Below are 15,000 nucleotides of genomic sequence, written 5' to 3' on the forward strand. Positions count from 1 at the left end.
ATGTACTATACATGCCAGCACCCATAATATGTCCCTTACATATTGTACATGTAAGAACTTATACATTTAATTATATATATATATATATATCAACCTACATGTGAAAACATATTTAATATATATTATATGCATATAATAACATATAATATAAGTAACTATTTGTTCCATATGTGGTAAATATATTGAAATATCTATAATGTTATATATGTAACAATATGTTGCATGTATATGTATACATGAAACATATATATATATATATATATATATATATATATACACAGATGTCATATGTGTGTGTGTTCTACATATAATTACCTATATATAACAATATGTCCCATATATATTATATACTTACTATATATGTCTTATATGCACTGCATATACACACTATTACCTTTATATAACAATTTATTTATAGTGCCTATGTACTTGTAATCAAGTACCTATATGTAATCATATTTATATTTATATATATATATATATATATATATATTTATATATATATATATATTTATATATATATATATATATTTATATATATATATACATATATATATTTACTACATATATCCCATATGCTGCATATGCTAGCACTTCTATATGTCATTATGTCCCCTTTGTATTATGTGTGAAAGTGCTTATATATAATAATGTGCTTCATATAAACACCTACCTACCACATACAAATAACAAATAGCATAATTTATGAATAATATCATGACTTATATACCTATAATTATATAGATGTATCAATATGTGCCATACACATATATAATATTAATAATGTAATACTATGCCCCTTTTATGTTTTAACTGTATTTAGATATAATAATAATAATATGTTCCATAAAAGTAAGAATTTTCTCAGCCTAAACTAAAACCTAACTCTAATCTTCACCCCAAAAACTCTCATGAGAGCTTCTTGTGTAAAAATCTCTGGAGAGCGTTTTCCGGTCTTGTAGGTTCGCCGTATTTCCCTCTGCTCTTCCTAATCCTGCCCCTCAATCCTAAAGCTGACTCATTTGCTTATTTGGACACATAAACAGATGTGTGGAGCGAAAGTCTTTCTCAGGTCTGTGGTTCCCTTCAAACGTGGTTTGTTAACTCATTTCTGCTCGAAGTGCTTTCTGAAGGGAAACGTTGGCACAAACTCTGCCCGTTACGTTTCATTAATCTTCTCCAGCTTCTCAAGAAAAGAACAGAAGACAGACAAAGGTAGCAGCGCGGTAGGAGGCAGTAGAGAGAGAGAAGGTGAGAGAGGGAGAGAGAGAAATAGAGAGAGGGAGGATATTGGTGTGAACAAGCTCTGGACACTTGATCTGGAGATAAAGAAAAGAGAGAGAGGGGGAAAGGAGGGGGGAGGGAAGAGCGAGGGGGCAGGAAAAGGAGAGCGGGTGAAAGAGAGAGGAAGAGATGGAGAGACCAGAGGAACCAGAGGTTCCATTATTGATGAGGACGAGAGCGGGAGAGTAAGACAGAGGAAGAGAGAGAGAGAGAGAGAGAGAGAGACAGAGAGAGAGAGAGAAACGAGGGCAGAGTAGAGGAGGGAAGTTGGGTGGGGATGAAAACGGCGCAAACAGACACATCTCATCATGAGCTCATGCTGCACAGAGAGAGAGAGAGAGAGAGAGAGAGAGAGAGAGATAGAAAGCAGAAAGAGAAAGAGAGAGAGAGCCAGAGAAAAGAGAAAAAGAGAAGAGAGAGACAATAGAGAGAGAGAGAAAGAAAAGAAAAAGAATAGAGTGAGGGGGAGAGAGAAGAGAGGGAGAGAAAAGAATGAGAGAAAGAGAGAGAGAGGGAGAGAGAGAGAGAAAAGGAGAAAGAAAGAAAACAAAGAGAGAGAAAGAAAGAGAGAGAGAGAGAGAAAGAGAGAAGGAGAAAGAAAGAAAACAAAGAGAGAGAAAGAGAGTGAGAGAGAGAAAAGAGAGAGAGACAGAGAGAGAGAGAAAGAGAGTGAGACAGAGAAAAGAGAGAGAGACAGAGAGAGAGAGAAAGAGAGTGATACAGAGAAAAGAGAGAGAGACAGAGAGAGAGAGAAAGAGAGAGAGAAAGAGAGAGAGAGAGAGGGAGAGAGAGAGAGAGAGAGAGAGAATCTATTTAAGGGAATGGAAATTTGTGGTTCGATTAAATGACGTTTCCTCTTTTTCTGTAAATGAAGAGTAAAATACCGACTCCTGCTGGTGACGTCCCATAGAAATAAAAATAATGCGTGGCCATTAGTTAATAAGGCGTGGGAATGAGATCCTAATGCGTAGCCACAACTTAGTAAGGTGTGGGAATGAGATAACTAAGCCTTGAGCACAGCTTAATTTTACTAAGCCATGTCCACGACCTAATTATCTCATTCCCATGCCTTTCTAAGTCGTGGCTATAGAATATTAACACAGCCAAGCATTGCTTTTATTCATACGGGAGGTCACCAGCAGGGCGCCACAGCGAGACGACTGGTACATCGGTGCTCAGAAGGTTAGGAAGGTTCTTGTACTAGGTCACTACGTGGTTCTAGAAAAAAAAGACCTCATGAAACCTACAGCAGAGTCATAGGAGTGACCACACACGCTGAAGTACTATTTTCATATGGAACAGCCCTGTTTTTCAGTCACGCTGGAAAAATGCATTCAGTGTTTTGTTTATGTGTTGAAACTCTGATAAACATATAGATAAGATAATATATGTGCTATATGATAATAAAACTTGTTGTCAGTGCTGTTACACACTGATAAAAGGTCATATTTTCAAAGACAGAAGCTTTTTGGAATCACGTCTTTTATGGATATCTCTAAGGAAGAAAGAGCAGCTCTGAGAAGTCCAATAGTAAAATTTTACATAATTACTGACCAAAGAAAACCATGTATCTCCATTTTTTTGTCAATTTTTACTTTTCTACGTCATTTCAACTCACCAGCTGTCCTTTACATGGTGTGAAAATTTCATGATGAATGGACCAACAGAAATGCTCTAAAATCACTTGGAATAAAATCTCTTTACATTGACTTCCATTGAAAAGGAAGAGTGTTTTTGTCCTCTCCTGTAAAATGACTATTTTGGAGATGTTTTCTTTGGACAGGGACGATATTTTTTTAATAAATTTGGCTAAAATACTGTAACATAAAGGCTGTGTCAAAGTTTTTAAGAGATACAGATTTTAATCATCAAATCATCACATTTGAGTACTTTTTTTACACCTTTTTACATTTTTCTTGCATGTCAACATTTGTGCCCATCGACAACCACAGTGGAACAGCCCAGTAGCAATAATTTTCAAAAATGTAGTAGTAAATCTTCACTGAGAAGATTTAAAGTTTGAAAGAACCTTCACGTTCAGTAATGAAAGGAACTTTTCCCTGGTAACAATTTTCATTTTAAAACTTTTGATCAAACTTTTATTTACAAAATGTAAATTTTTCCATTGCTAAGCAACGTTTCACATGAACACGAGATGTTCCCAGCTTACCGACCTCCATAACCCAAATCTTAATGCCAGTCACATACACACTTAAAAAAGAGGGTTCTTTAAGGGTTCTTTAGTGAAGACGATGGTTCTATTTAGAACCAGGAGCTCCACATATAAGAATTCCACGCTTAAATGGTTATACGTCTGGTGAAGTGGCTATTCAGATTGGAGAGTAGGTCTGTGTAGAACGTTTTTGATGGTGCTTTGAAGCACCAAAAAGGGTTCTACTTGACATAGTAATAATAGCAGAACCCTTTTTGGGTTCTCCATCAATCTGAATAGCAATCCACCATGCATAGAACCATTTCAAGCATGCAAATGCAAATAGTTCTTTTGTTCTATAAAGAACTGTTCCCTTTACCACAGAACCCTTGAAGAACCCTCTTTTTGTCAGCGTCCAGGCCTTTAGGCTGATGCACCAGTTTTGCACATAACTCTCTGATAGAATGCGTCCAGTTTGCTGAGAGTCATGTGTTCGAATCTTTCTCAAAATATGAAGATCTACTTAAATCAGCCCATATTATTGATCTATTATTGATCATAACCATGAAAGTAATTACGTAAGTAAATACGCAGGTCCTGAGCTTGTGTCCTCTTCCAGAATGACCCTTTTCAGGCCCATTTGAAAGGCAAATCTTAAAAGTTCATTGAGATCAGTGTTGAAAAGGAATGCAGAAGTGTTTCTCTTCTAATTTCACATTTCTTATTAAAGCTGCGCTTTAAAAAAAAAAGCAGGCAGAACTGAGACGTGAATTTTCTCTGTACACTCTTAAATAATTGAAGGTGGTCACTCGTGATTACAAAGTCTTTCTGTCCCTCTCTTTCTCCCTCTCTCAGGGCAAAGTCTAAGAATGGCGGCCGGTGCCTTAGAGAGAAGCTGGACAGGTTGGGACTCAATCTCCCAGCAGGCCGCAGAAAAGCCGCTAACGTCACCCTGCTCACCTCTTTAGTGGAAGGTAAGGCTGTTTCTCTATAGCTGCATGTAAGGAGAACGTTTAAAGGGCCCATGTCCCATATTTTGCACTGACGTTATTTTTCCCCCCAGAGGTCCATTTATGATGTTTGTGTGGCTGGAAGAATCAAAACAGTCGTATTTTATTAAACAGGCTGTTTTTTTTTAATCTTTGCTGCTTTAAAACACATATCGCTGTGGTCAGAACAAAACCTTGTATCTCCATTTTTGTCATTTTTCAGTTTTTGGCATGTTCTGAAAAGGCCTGTTGTTCTTTATACGGTGTGTAAATTTTGAGAAGAACAGACCAAAAAAAATGGCCTAAAATGACATGGATAAATTTCTGGTTCCATTGACTTACATTAAAAGTGAAGTGGGTTTTTTCCTTCTCCTGTTAAGTTACCATTTTGGAGATATTAGGTTTTGTTCTGACAGCAGTGACATGCAAATTAGCTCTGGTCTGATAGGCTATCATGTGTTGTGTCTTCCAGGCTGTGAATAGGCAGAGCTAAATTGCTGTAGGCCGAATAGAAGGATATATGTAAATGCTCTGCTTTTTTTTTTTTTTTTGCGACATCACAACTAAATCAAAACTGTTTTTGCAGCTTAGTTCCCAGACATGGACTATATGAACGGGGCTGATATGCTTCGAAATCTAAAGCAATATTTACATACACCATTAAAAAAAATGGTTCTTCAAGGGTTCTCTTGTAAAGGCAATGTTTCTATTTAGAACCTTGAGTTCAACATATAACCATTTGCACGCTTTTTTTTTTTTAAAGGTTCTATATAGCACCAAAAATGGCTCTGTTATTGTTGCGATGTCAAGCTTGTAACAATAGCAGAACTCTTTTTTGGTGCTATATAGAACCAATTTTAAAAAATAAACATTCTCCATCAATCTGAAAAAAAGTTTCACCATGCAAGGAACCATTTAGGCATAAAATGATTCTCGTGGTTATAGTTCTAAGTAGAAGAATTGCATTTACTAAAGAACCCATGAAGAACCATCATTTTGGGTGTGAACTGTGTTAAACTTTTTCAAAAAGGGTTAAATTCTGTTTTCTGTGATATGGGCCCTTTAAAGTTCAAGCGAATTAAAGGAATCATTACCATATTTGGAAATGAAACACTGTATCAGAGAGAATTTATGAGCCATACACTTAATCATAAATCAGAAGATGTTCTGGAAGCAGGGCAAAGTCACTATATTTGGGTGGAAGATTACAGGAAAATGATCGTTTTGTGTATGAAGTGGTAAAATATGACGAATCGTGATTCATAGGAGCAGGGGCATGAACTAACAGATTGACTTTAAGTTTGAATATTTATTTTTTTCTGTATAAAATAGGTAGTGCATCTGTTTTATGCATCGAGTAACATAATAAGAATGTTCAGATAATAAATACAAACGTTATACAGATGTTGTAATGTGGCAAATACAAGCTGTTTCTTTCTGAATACAACATTAGAGAATATATTACTGAAATGCCTGCAGAAAACTGTTTTCAGAACTGAAATGACTGTTCATTCTTTGATGCTGCTGATGTAAGAGTGTGGTCTTAGTTGTAAATTTGTTAATAGAATCCATCTTTATTTCACACACGTCTTGCGTTTTTATTATTGCTTCTTAGTGGGCATTGCCAGAGTCGCGTGGACATTGACAGACATGAGAGGAATGAGTTTCTGAATCTGTGAATAAGTGTGTATGAGTTATTAAGTGCTGTTGTTAACTAGGTCGATACGTCACATTGGCTGGTATATTTAGGATTTTATGACAGATTACCGCATGTAATTCTACTAAAAACAATTTGGCAGTTTTGTTATTTAAAATTCTGTCAAATTCAGAATTAAGTAAGCTTTCCAATTATGATGCTCTTCAATAAAGTAGTGCCGCTAAAGGTGTTAACAATTTTTTGCTTCAACAAGTATTCAATTTCAAAAAGCATGGTTATCCTTTTGAAGTACAGAATTAAAGTATGTACAAGTATATATATATATATATATATATATATCGCTGCTGTCAGAACAAAACCTTGTATCTCCATTTTTGTTATTTTTCAGTATTTTGACAGAATTTGAAAATGTCTATTGCTGTTTACATTGTGTAAAAATTTCATGATGAATGTACCAAAAGAAATGGCCTAAAATTACATGAAAAAAAAGTCTGGTTCCATTGACTTACATTGGATGTAATGTAGTTTTTTTTCTTTGTCCTGTAAAGTTACTATTTTGGAGATATGAGGTTTTGTATATATATAGGTAATTTCTTTTCTTACTGAATTTGAAAATATCAGGCTTTAAATTGTGTCAGAATTTCATAATGAATCAACCAAAAGAAATTGACTAATCTTGCTTAGAACAAAAACTCAACTTATATTTAAAGTTTATAATGTTTTGCTCCCCCTGTAAAGTTTCCCTTTAGGAGAAACAAAGTTTCAACTATATATATATATATATATATATATATATATATATATATATATATATATATATATATATATATATATATATATATATGATGCATATACATAACACGTATAAAAGTACAAACATATCAAAAACATACAAAATTCTGCATGGAGATGACATGTCATAGCACCACTGTGAAACAATGAGAACATCATATCCTTTTCATGAATTCAGAACATAAACTTGAATAACAATCAACTCCCTTTCTTCCCTCCTTTCGCTGTTTGCTGTGCAGGCGAGGCACTGCACCTGGCTCGGGACTTTGGCTACACATGTGAGACGGAGTTTCCCACTAAAGCGGTGGGAGAACACCTGGCACGGCAGCACACAGAGCCCAAGGAACAGAATGCCCGCAAGAAAATGGTGCTGGCCACCAAGTAAGTGCATGACTATAGCATATCAAAGAGTGCAGAAGTCAATTAAAACTTAATATGTATGTAGCAGTTAAGAATGCTTAATCACAACACTCACATGCTGAAGAAAGTGCCTCAGCCAAAAGGAGAACATAGTGTATCTCCAAAGTGAAGGACATCAAATGTATAGCAATTATCTGAATAAAAAGCCTACAGTCAATTATAAACATTATACTACATATAAACATTATACTACAGTGTTGTTTCAATTTTCTGACCACACATGATTTTGATACATATTTTTTTCTTTATTGATACAGCTTGTTCCACTGATGTTCATTTCTTCTGACTGCAGATCATAGAAAGACCTGAATACATAATATAAAAAACAATGGCAAATTATTACAATTTCCAGAAGAAGCATCTCAACAATACAAATTAAGCTCATACTGGAAATTTGAAATCTCCTTTTCCACAGATTGATTAAAGCTGAAAACAAAGACAAAATTGCTCACAGAGTTTGCCTACAGAAGCAGATTTTCCTACTGTCCTTTTTTATATCTTTGGTCATAAAATATTGCTATTTTGTGAATTTGACACATTGTAATTATTATACATATTTTCCTTTCTCCATTTCTCAGCCAACATCTCAAAAATCAATATTTTAATTGTGATCTTAAAATATAGGAAATATTGTATGTTGCTGCTGCTAGCACAAAAACTGCTATCTCCAAAATGGTAACTTTACAGGAGAAGAAAAAACACTTCACTTCTATTTCACTTTTAATGCAAGTCAATGGAACCAGAAGTTTTTCCAAGTAATGTATGGCCATTTACTTTGGTCCATTTATCATTAAATGTACATGTTATATAAAGGGCATCAAACATTTTGAACTTATGTTAAATACTAAAAAATTACCAAAAAAAAAACCCAACAGCTTTTGTTCTAACAGCAGCAATATGCATTTTAATTGGCAGCTAATCTCTACCTGCCTCCATTTCATTTATTTTCTCTTTCTAACACACACACACACACACACACACACACACACACATACACACACACACACACACACACACACATGCACATACAAACATATGAACATACATGACCACAATTATGCAATTTTCCTCGTTTTTTTCATCATCCCACATTTAATTAATATTACAGATATGAAACATAAATATAAAAATTTCAGATTTTGTCTGGATAGGCAGTGGCATGAAGTGACCTGACACAAAATTTGAGCTATTTCTGTCAATCCAAAAAAATTCTATGACCAGGTCCCTTATTGTACTTTTCTGTCTTTGGGCAAAAATAGGCTAAAATACCTTTCTCTGTGATATTGGCCTTTAGCCACACCTCTATCTGATTTGAAGTATAACATTTTTTAGCTATGATTTTTCATATCTATGATCTGTTTGTCTGTGTGCAGGCAGATCTGTAAGGAGTTCCAGGATTTGTTAAGTCAGGATCGTTCTCCACTGGGTTCCTCGAGGCCAACGCCAATACTGGACTTAGACATTCAGAGACATCTAACACACTTCAGGTAAAACACATGCTTCCAATTCCAATTCTCACTGCCTGCCTCCATCCACCGATGCACTCTTTGTTATATAATTCAGCATAATTTTGACAAAACATAATAATTGCTCCACTCATAATGCTAGAAATTTGCTATTAAGCAAATAAACATTGTCTTCAAACAATGTGCCATGACCTGAGAACAAAATCTTGCAAATTTGACTACAAAGTGGGTGGCAAATGACAGTTAGTATGGAACACCAATTCATGAGTCTAGTACAAATCTAATACATTTGAAATAGAGTTTCGCATGACAATGGTAGGAGAACACCTGGCACAGCAGCACCCTGAACCCAAGAAACAGAAAGCTTGCAAGAAAATAGTGCTGCCCACCAATGCTAAGCTTAACACTCATGTCATGTCCACTGCTGAGGGGAGCTCAGGACAATTGAGATAAATAACTGATTCATTACTTTGGTGCAAGTCTGCTCAGCTCTGTGTTTTAAATTGTAATAGTTACTCAATTTCTGTAGGGGACAGATTTAATAGAATCTATAACACTCAACTTCAAGTTCAGTTAGGTTTTTAAGTATCTAAATAGATATTTAGTTGAATGTTACGTAAAGATTTTCAGTTTTTGACATAATTTGAAAATACCTGTTACCCTTTACATTGTATGTAAATATCATGATGAATGGCTTAAAAGAAACAGCCCAAATTTCTTGGAAAACCTGTCTGGTTCCATTGACTCACATTAAAAGTAAAGGAAATTTTTTCCTTCTCCTGTAAAGTTGTCATTTTGGAGATTTCGTTCTGACAGCAGCGATATACTGAGCATCCACAAAGCATCTATCCAAATAAAGTGTTTTGAGTTTCTGCGTCCTGAACATTTACATCCTGTTACATCTCAATCCTACATATCATCACTGTGCAACCAAACAAAAGACTTATAAACTATTTTCTAATTTTTCTACGTCATTTGAGTGAGACAGCTGTCCTCTACGATGTGTAAAAAAATGATGATGAATGGATCAACATAAATGCTCCAAAAAGTACTTGAACTAGAGCCTTTTTGGCGCTAAAAGATAAAAAGTTTTTTTTGCCCTTCCTGTAAAGGTGTAAAGTTATTTTGGAGAACATTTTTCCAGACAGGGATGGTATTCAGTGCTCAGGTTGTGATGAACAGTCTAAATCAGTCACATTCTGATGTTCTTTTTTCATGTTTTTGTTTACAGTCTCATCACGCATGGTTTTGGCACGCCAGCGATCTGTGCAGCTCTAAGCACCTTTCAGACAATTCTGAGTGAAATGCTAAACTACCTGGAGAAACATTCGGCCAACAAAAGCACGGGAACACCCGACGGCAGCCAGATCAACTCCAACTCTGAAAAAACGCCACTACGCAAAACGGCCGAAACGCCCACAAAAGATGGCAAAATGGAGAAAACTGAATGACTGTGTCCTTCTTAGCCAAGACGGATCACTGCTGAATCACTTCCTGATCTGAGCCCTGATGGGCGAGCCTTGTTCAGGGCGTGGCTGGTATGGGGTGGGCTTTGTTCTTTTTCTGTCTTTTTTTTAATTTAACCTTTACTGTTAATTTATTTTCTGACCTCATGTCATATTTCCAGTGTCTGTTTAAACGTAGAAATGAACAACGCCATTCTCTTGATCTTTCCCGTCGACCACACCCGATGTATTTCCACCATTTTGTAAGTTATCAAAAAGAAAAAAAAAAGTATTTTGTTTAAAGTTTGTCTTTACTTCTAATAGTTGAAATAATTATTTGAAAATGTACTATCTTTTATCGAAAGATACACATTCCATTTTCGGCAAGGCCTAATTTTAAGGTCGCATTGGAACTGTAAATGAATTCTGGTGACTCTCTTTGTTGCCATTGGTAAACTGTATATTGTGCATGTTAAAGTTTGTACACTGCTCCAACCTGACGTTCCTCACTGAAGCTTCAGAACACGACATCTCGACCGCATTTGTAAAGAAGTTATATATAAATATATAAATGACAACTTTTCTTGTAGGTTTTGAACTACATATATGAAATATCCTTACATGCAAACTACCCGTGTTCAATAAAGCATATTGCTCAAAGTCTTATATTAAATCAGTGTGTTGCTGGAACTTTCGGATATTTGAATTTTTGCTTTCACTCGACTACAAGATGAATAGAATCTGCATGTAATGACTTCTATATTTAAAAGTCGGAACGAAACCAAGTTTCTCCATTTTTGCCGTTTTTCAGTTTTTCTCATGTTTTGAAAATGCCTGTTGCCCTTTACATTGTGTGTAAATTTCATGATGAATGGACCAAGAGAAAAACTACTTGGGAAAAAATGTCTAGTTCCACTGACTTCTTCTTTAAAGTTACCAGGTAGAAGGTTTTGTAGTGATATATAACCCTAACCCTACAATGTAAATAATTCAAATCATACTTTACATACACCAAGTACAGTTATGTTTTATTATAACTTTAAAAACACCTATTTTGTGCAAAAGCCAGAGATCCACCAGGTTTTAAGAGCAGGTTATTCAGTAGAAAACATCTTTACAACATCTGAATATAAACATCTGAAAATATCTATCATGTAAACATAAAAGCTTTACACCAGCACAAGACACACTAACACATCACCTCCACGTCAGCATCACTGCAGCGTTGAGAATGATCCACCACCCAAATAGTACCTGCTCTGTGGTGGTCCTGGCGGGGTCCTGACCACTGAAGAACAGGGTAACAAAGTATGCAGAGAAACAGATGGTCTGTAATTGTAGAACTACCAAGTGCTCCTATATGGTCAGTGGAACTGATGAAATACACAGCGAGTGTAGAAACAAACATAGTTGTAATGTTATGGCTGATCGGTATATTTCCATAAAGAATCATCCATGGAAAGGTTCTTAAGGGAACCAACAATGGTTCTACTGTGACATCACTCCAAAGACCCACATTTGGCACCTATATTATTACCTCACTGTGTTTCGCTCTTACCTCACTGACAGGATTTACGCTCCTGTCATGGTGACTGGGTTTAATGCTCTTTCTCTTTACAATTCAAATGTACTTACTAGGTTTACTGACCGCATTTACAATTCTGGACTCCTGTCATGGCAAACTGGCCAAAAATAGGCTTCTAATATGCGTTTAATATGGTTCATATTCATGTTTACGAATCCAGTCTTAAAAACAACGCCGTTGAAAAGGTATCAGTCCTCTGCAGCAGAATCACTTTTGTTCGCAATTGTTTAAAAAACCATTTTTACTTATAAGAACCTTTTTACACTTTCAATAAACTGAACATAGTGTAAAGATTGGTGGGTCATAACGTAAAGATTGGTGTGGTTGTGATTTATTGACCATTAACAGGGTATTTTGACAAAATATTGACCATGGCTATGTCATAAATTTCAGACACAGTAAAAAAAAGAATAAAATAAAAGCTTGAATAAAGAAAACACTATTAATACTTTAGAATATAAATATACCATTCAGTATAGATGATTATCTGCTATGCATTCTAGCATCATGAATTTTAAGTTGTACCTTAATTTTTTTATACTTGGATATTTTTTGATGCGGTGCATGCTAGCATTGCTTAGAGTTTTAGTATTTAGCCAAAATTATTCATCACTTAGACTAAAAGTATTGAAATACCGTGTTTGAAATGTGTAAAGCTTACTGGAACTTAGTCGTGTTATTTCTTAGTTATGTACACAAGAAAAAAAAACATTACAAAAAAGATTTACAAAAGATGAAGCATTTTATTTTGAAACTTTACTGTCTTGAAATAAAGGTGTTACTCTTTTCTTGACAATGTTTTGGTGTTTACGATTATGTGTTACTGACCAGGTTTACTGGCAAACTTTACAGAACTACTTTACAGACAGGGTTTAGTAACAAACTTGACGGAGCTGCTTTACAGACAGGGTTTACTAAGAAACTTTACAGAGCTACTCTACAGTTGGTGTTTACTGGCAAAGGTTATGGAACTACTTAAGTCTTTGGGTTTACTAACAATTTACAAAACTACTGTACTGATTAGGATTACTGACAAACTTTACAAAACCACTTTACAGACAGGGTTAATTGAGACCCTTTACAAACTACTTTACTGATGAGGTTTACTGGCACACTTTATGGAACAACTTTACTCATAGGGTTTACTGAAAAACTTTACTAACTACTGAAAGTACTTTAGTAACTAGGTTCATTGACAAGCTTTACTGCTTGTCTAGTAGCCCTTATTGACAACATTTTAGAAATGTTATGGAGCTACTTTACTGTCAGGGTTTTCTGACAAACTTTACAGAACTACTTTACTGATACAGCTTACTGACAAACTTTACATAATAACTTTACTGACCACCTTACTGACAAACTTTACAGAGCTATATTACTGATAGGATTTGCTAACGAATTTTACACAGCAACTTTATTGATCATTTTACTAAAAAAAACTTTACAGGGCAATTTCATATAATCATAAAGACAAACTTTCTGGAACTACTAACTAAAGTTTTACTGAAAAACGTCACAGACATACCTTACTAATTTGACTCATTGACAAACTTTACAACTTTTCTTGTAGGCCTCACTGACAAAATTTTTGAAACTTTATGGCACTACTTTACAGTTGGGGATTATGGGCAAACTTTACAGAACCCCTGTACCAGTAATCATATGACTAAACTTTAAAGAATTTCTCACTGATCGAGTTTTCTGACTAACTTTACAGAAGTAATTCACTGATACAGCTTACTGGCAAACTTTACATAACTTTACTGGCCCCTTTAATATTTTACTGATTGCTTTACTGACAGCTGGTATAGGCTCCAGCACCCCCTCGCAACCCAGAAGGAGAAGAGGCTTAGATGTGCGTGTGTGCATGTGTGTGTGTGTGTGTGTGTGTGTGTGTGTGTGTGTGTGCTTTACTGACCAGTCTCTCACCCAATGACAGCTTTACTGACCAACTTTACAGAAGTCCTTTACTCATAGGATTTGTTTAGAAACTTTACAGAACGACTTTACTTGATCGAGTAATTGACAGTGTTGATGAGACTCCTTTACTGATCAAGTTCACAGACAAACCTTACTGCACCTCGTTTGTAGGCGTTATAGACAAACTTTACAAAGCCTCTGGGATTTAAAGGGTTTTATTCACAAATTGTAAGGAGCAACTTTACTAACAGTGTTTTGACAAACTTTATGGAACTATTTTTCTGATTGGGTTCGCCGACAAACTCAACAGAACCAGCTCGGACCACTATGTGGAACTTAAGTTCCTCAGAAGAAAGTAAACAATCTGCCAATCACTGCAGAATTTTCATCAACTTACTAATTCATGGAGTTAAATAATTGCAGCGCTTTCATTGGTGATGATGATAATGATGATGCACATGTCACTTTAAATGATCTACTCACTTTTGCAACACAGAAGATCCCAGTCAATACATTTGAAATAGGGAATGCTGACGGGTCTGTCTATAGACGAACATAATCCATATTAGATGAAAGTAGTGGGAATTAGACATGCAGAGATTCAAATATGCCGTCAACATAGGCTACTGCTTACTTGAGCTAATTCAAAGTCCAGGAAAACTCAGCTCATATTGACCTACACGTCTCGGGTAAAACCCAAAGAATATATAAGTAATAGCATACAAAATCCATAAGCGTATTGATCACTGTGCTGGCTACTTGTCTTGATGTAGCTATACATACATAAACCCAAATAAATTATGTATTGCATCAATATCAAATGCATGATTGGCTCATAATGTCTCAGACTGTTAATTACTAATATGATATGAAATGCCAGATGGACAAAAAGGCCAGGAGAATATCATTAAGGGATTCTAAGCTTCTGCATACAATGTTTAAGCCCTACCTGGTTAGCATCTGTGAAGTGGTACACAAGATAGCTGACCAAACATGACATTCTTCATGTAGACCCTTCTCCTTAGTCTATCTAATAGCCTTGGCAACATGTCACAGTATGCCTAGTGTTTGATTGAGTTGGATAGACAATAATGCTAAGATTTCAGTTTATTAAAAGCTTTTTCATGAATTTGTTCCAAAATGTTAGTTAAAAAAAAGTGTGATAACACTAATAAAAAGCAAAGAGAGAAGCTGAGCTTTGGTGGGAGCTCAGTTTAATAAAGCACAGTGAAGGATTTCTCATGTCACTCAAGCGCCATCTACTGGCCACACTAGGTACTGACACAAAAA

At 35.5% G+C, this 15,000-nt stretch overlaps 1 protein-coding gene across 3 annotated transcripts in view; it reads left to right on the forward strand.

The window, feature by feature from the left end:
- Positions 1-10,895, forward strand: part of tfap2d (transcription factor AP-2 delta (activating enhancer binding protein 2 delta)) — an 86,133-nt gene extending 75,238 nt beyond the window's left edge. For all 3 annotated transcript variants that reach the window (XM_037537633.1, XM_017714719.2, XM_017714720.2), the window contains exons 5-8: positions 4,292-4,410; positions 7,114-7,255; positions 8,668-8,781; positions 9,992-10,895. In XM_037537633.1, coding sequence (XP_037393530.1) covers positions 4,292-4,410; positions 7,114-7,255; positions 8,668-8,781; positions 9,992-10,211 — 595 coding nt within the window. In that variant the 3' untranslated portion in view covers positions 10,212-10,895. The remainder of the gene's footprint in view (positions 1-4,291; positions 4,411-7,113; positions 7,256-8,667; positions 8,782-9,991) is intronic.
- Positions 10,896-15,000: the final 4,105 nt, after the last annotated feature.

This window comes from Pygocentrus nattereri, chromosome 4 (assembly GCF_015220715.1).
Source record: "Pygocentrus nattereri isolate fPygNat1 chromosome 4, fPygNat1.pri, whole genome shotgun sequence".
Classification (NCBI taxonomy): Eukaryota; Metazoa; Chordata; class Actinopteri; order Characiformes; family Serrasalmidae; genus Pygocentrus; species Pygocentrus nattereri.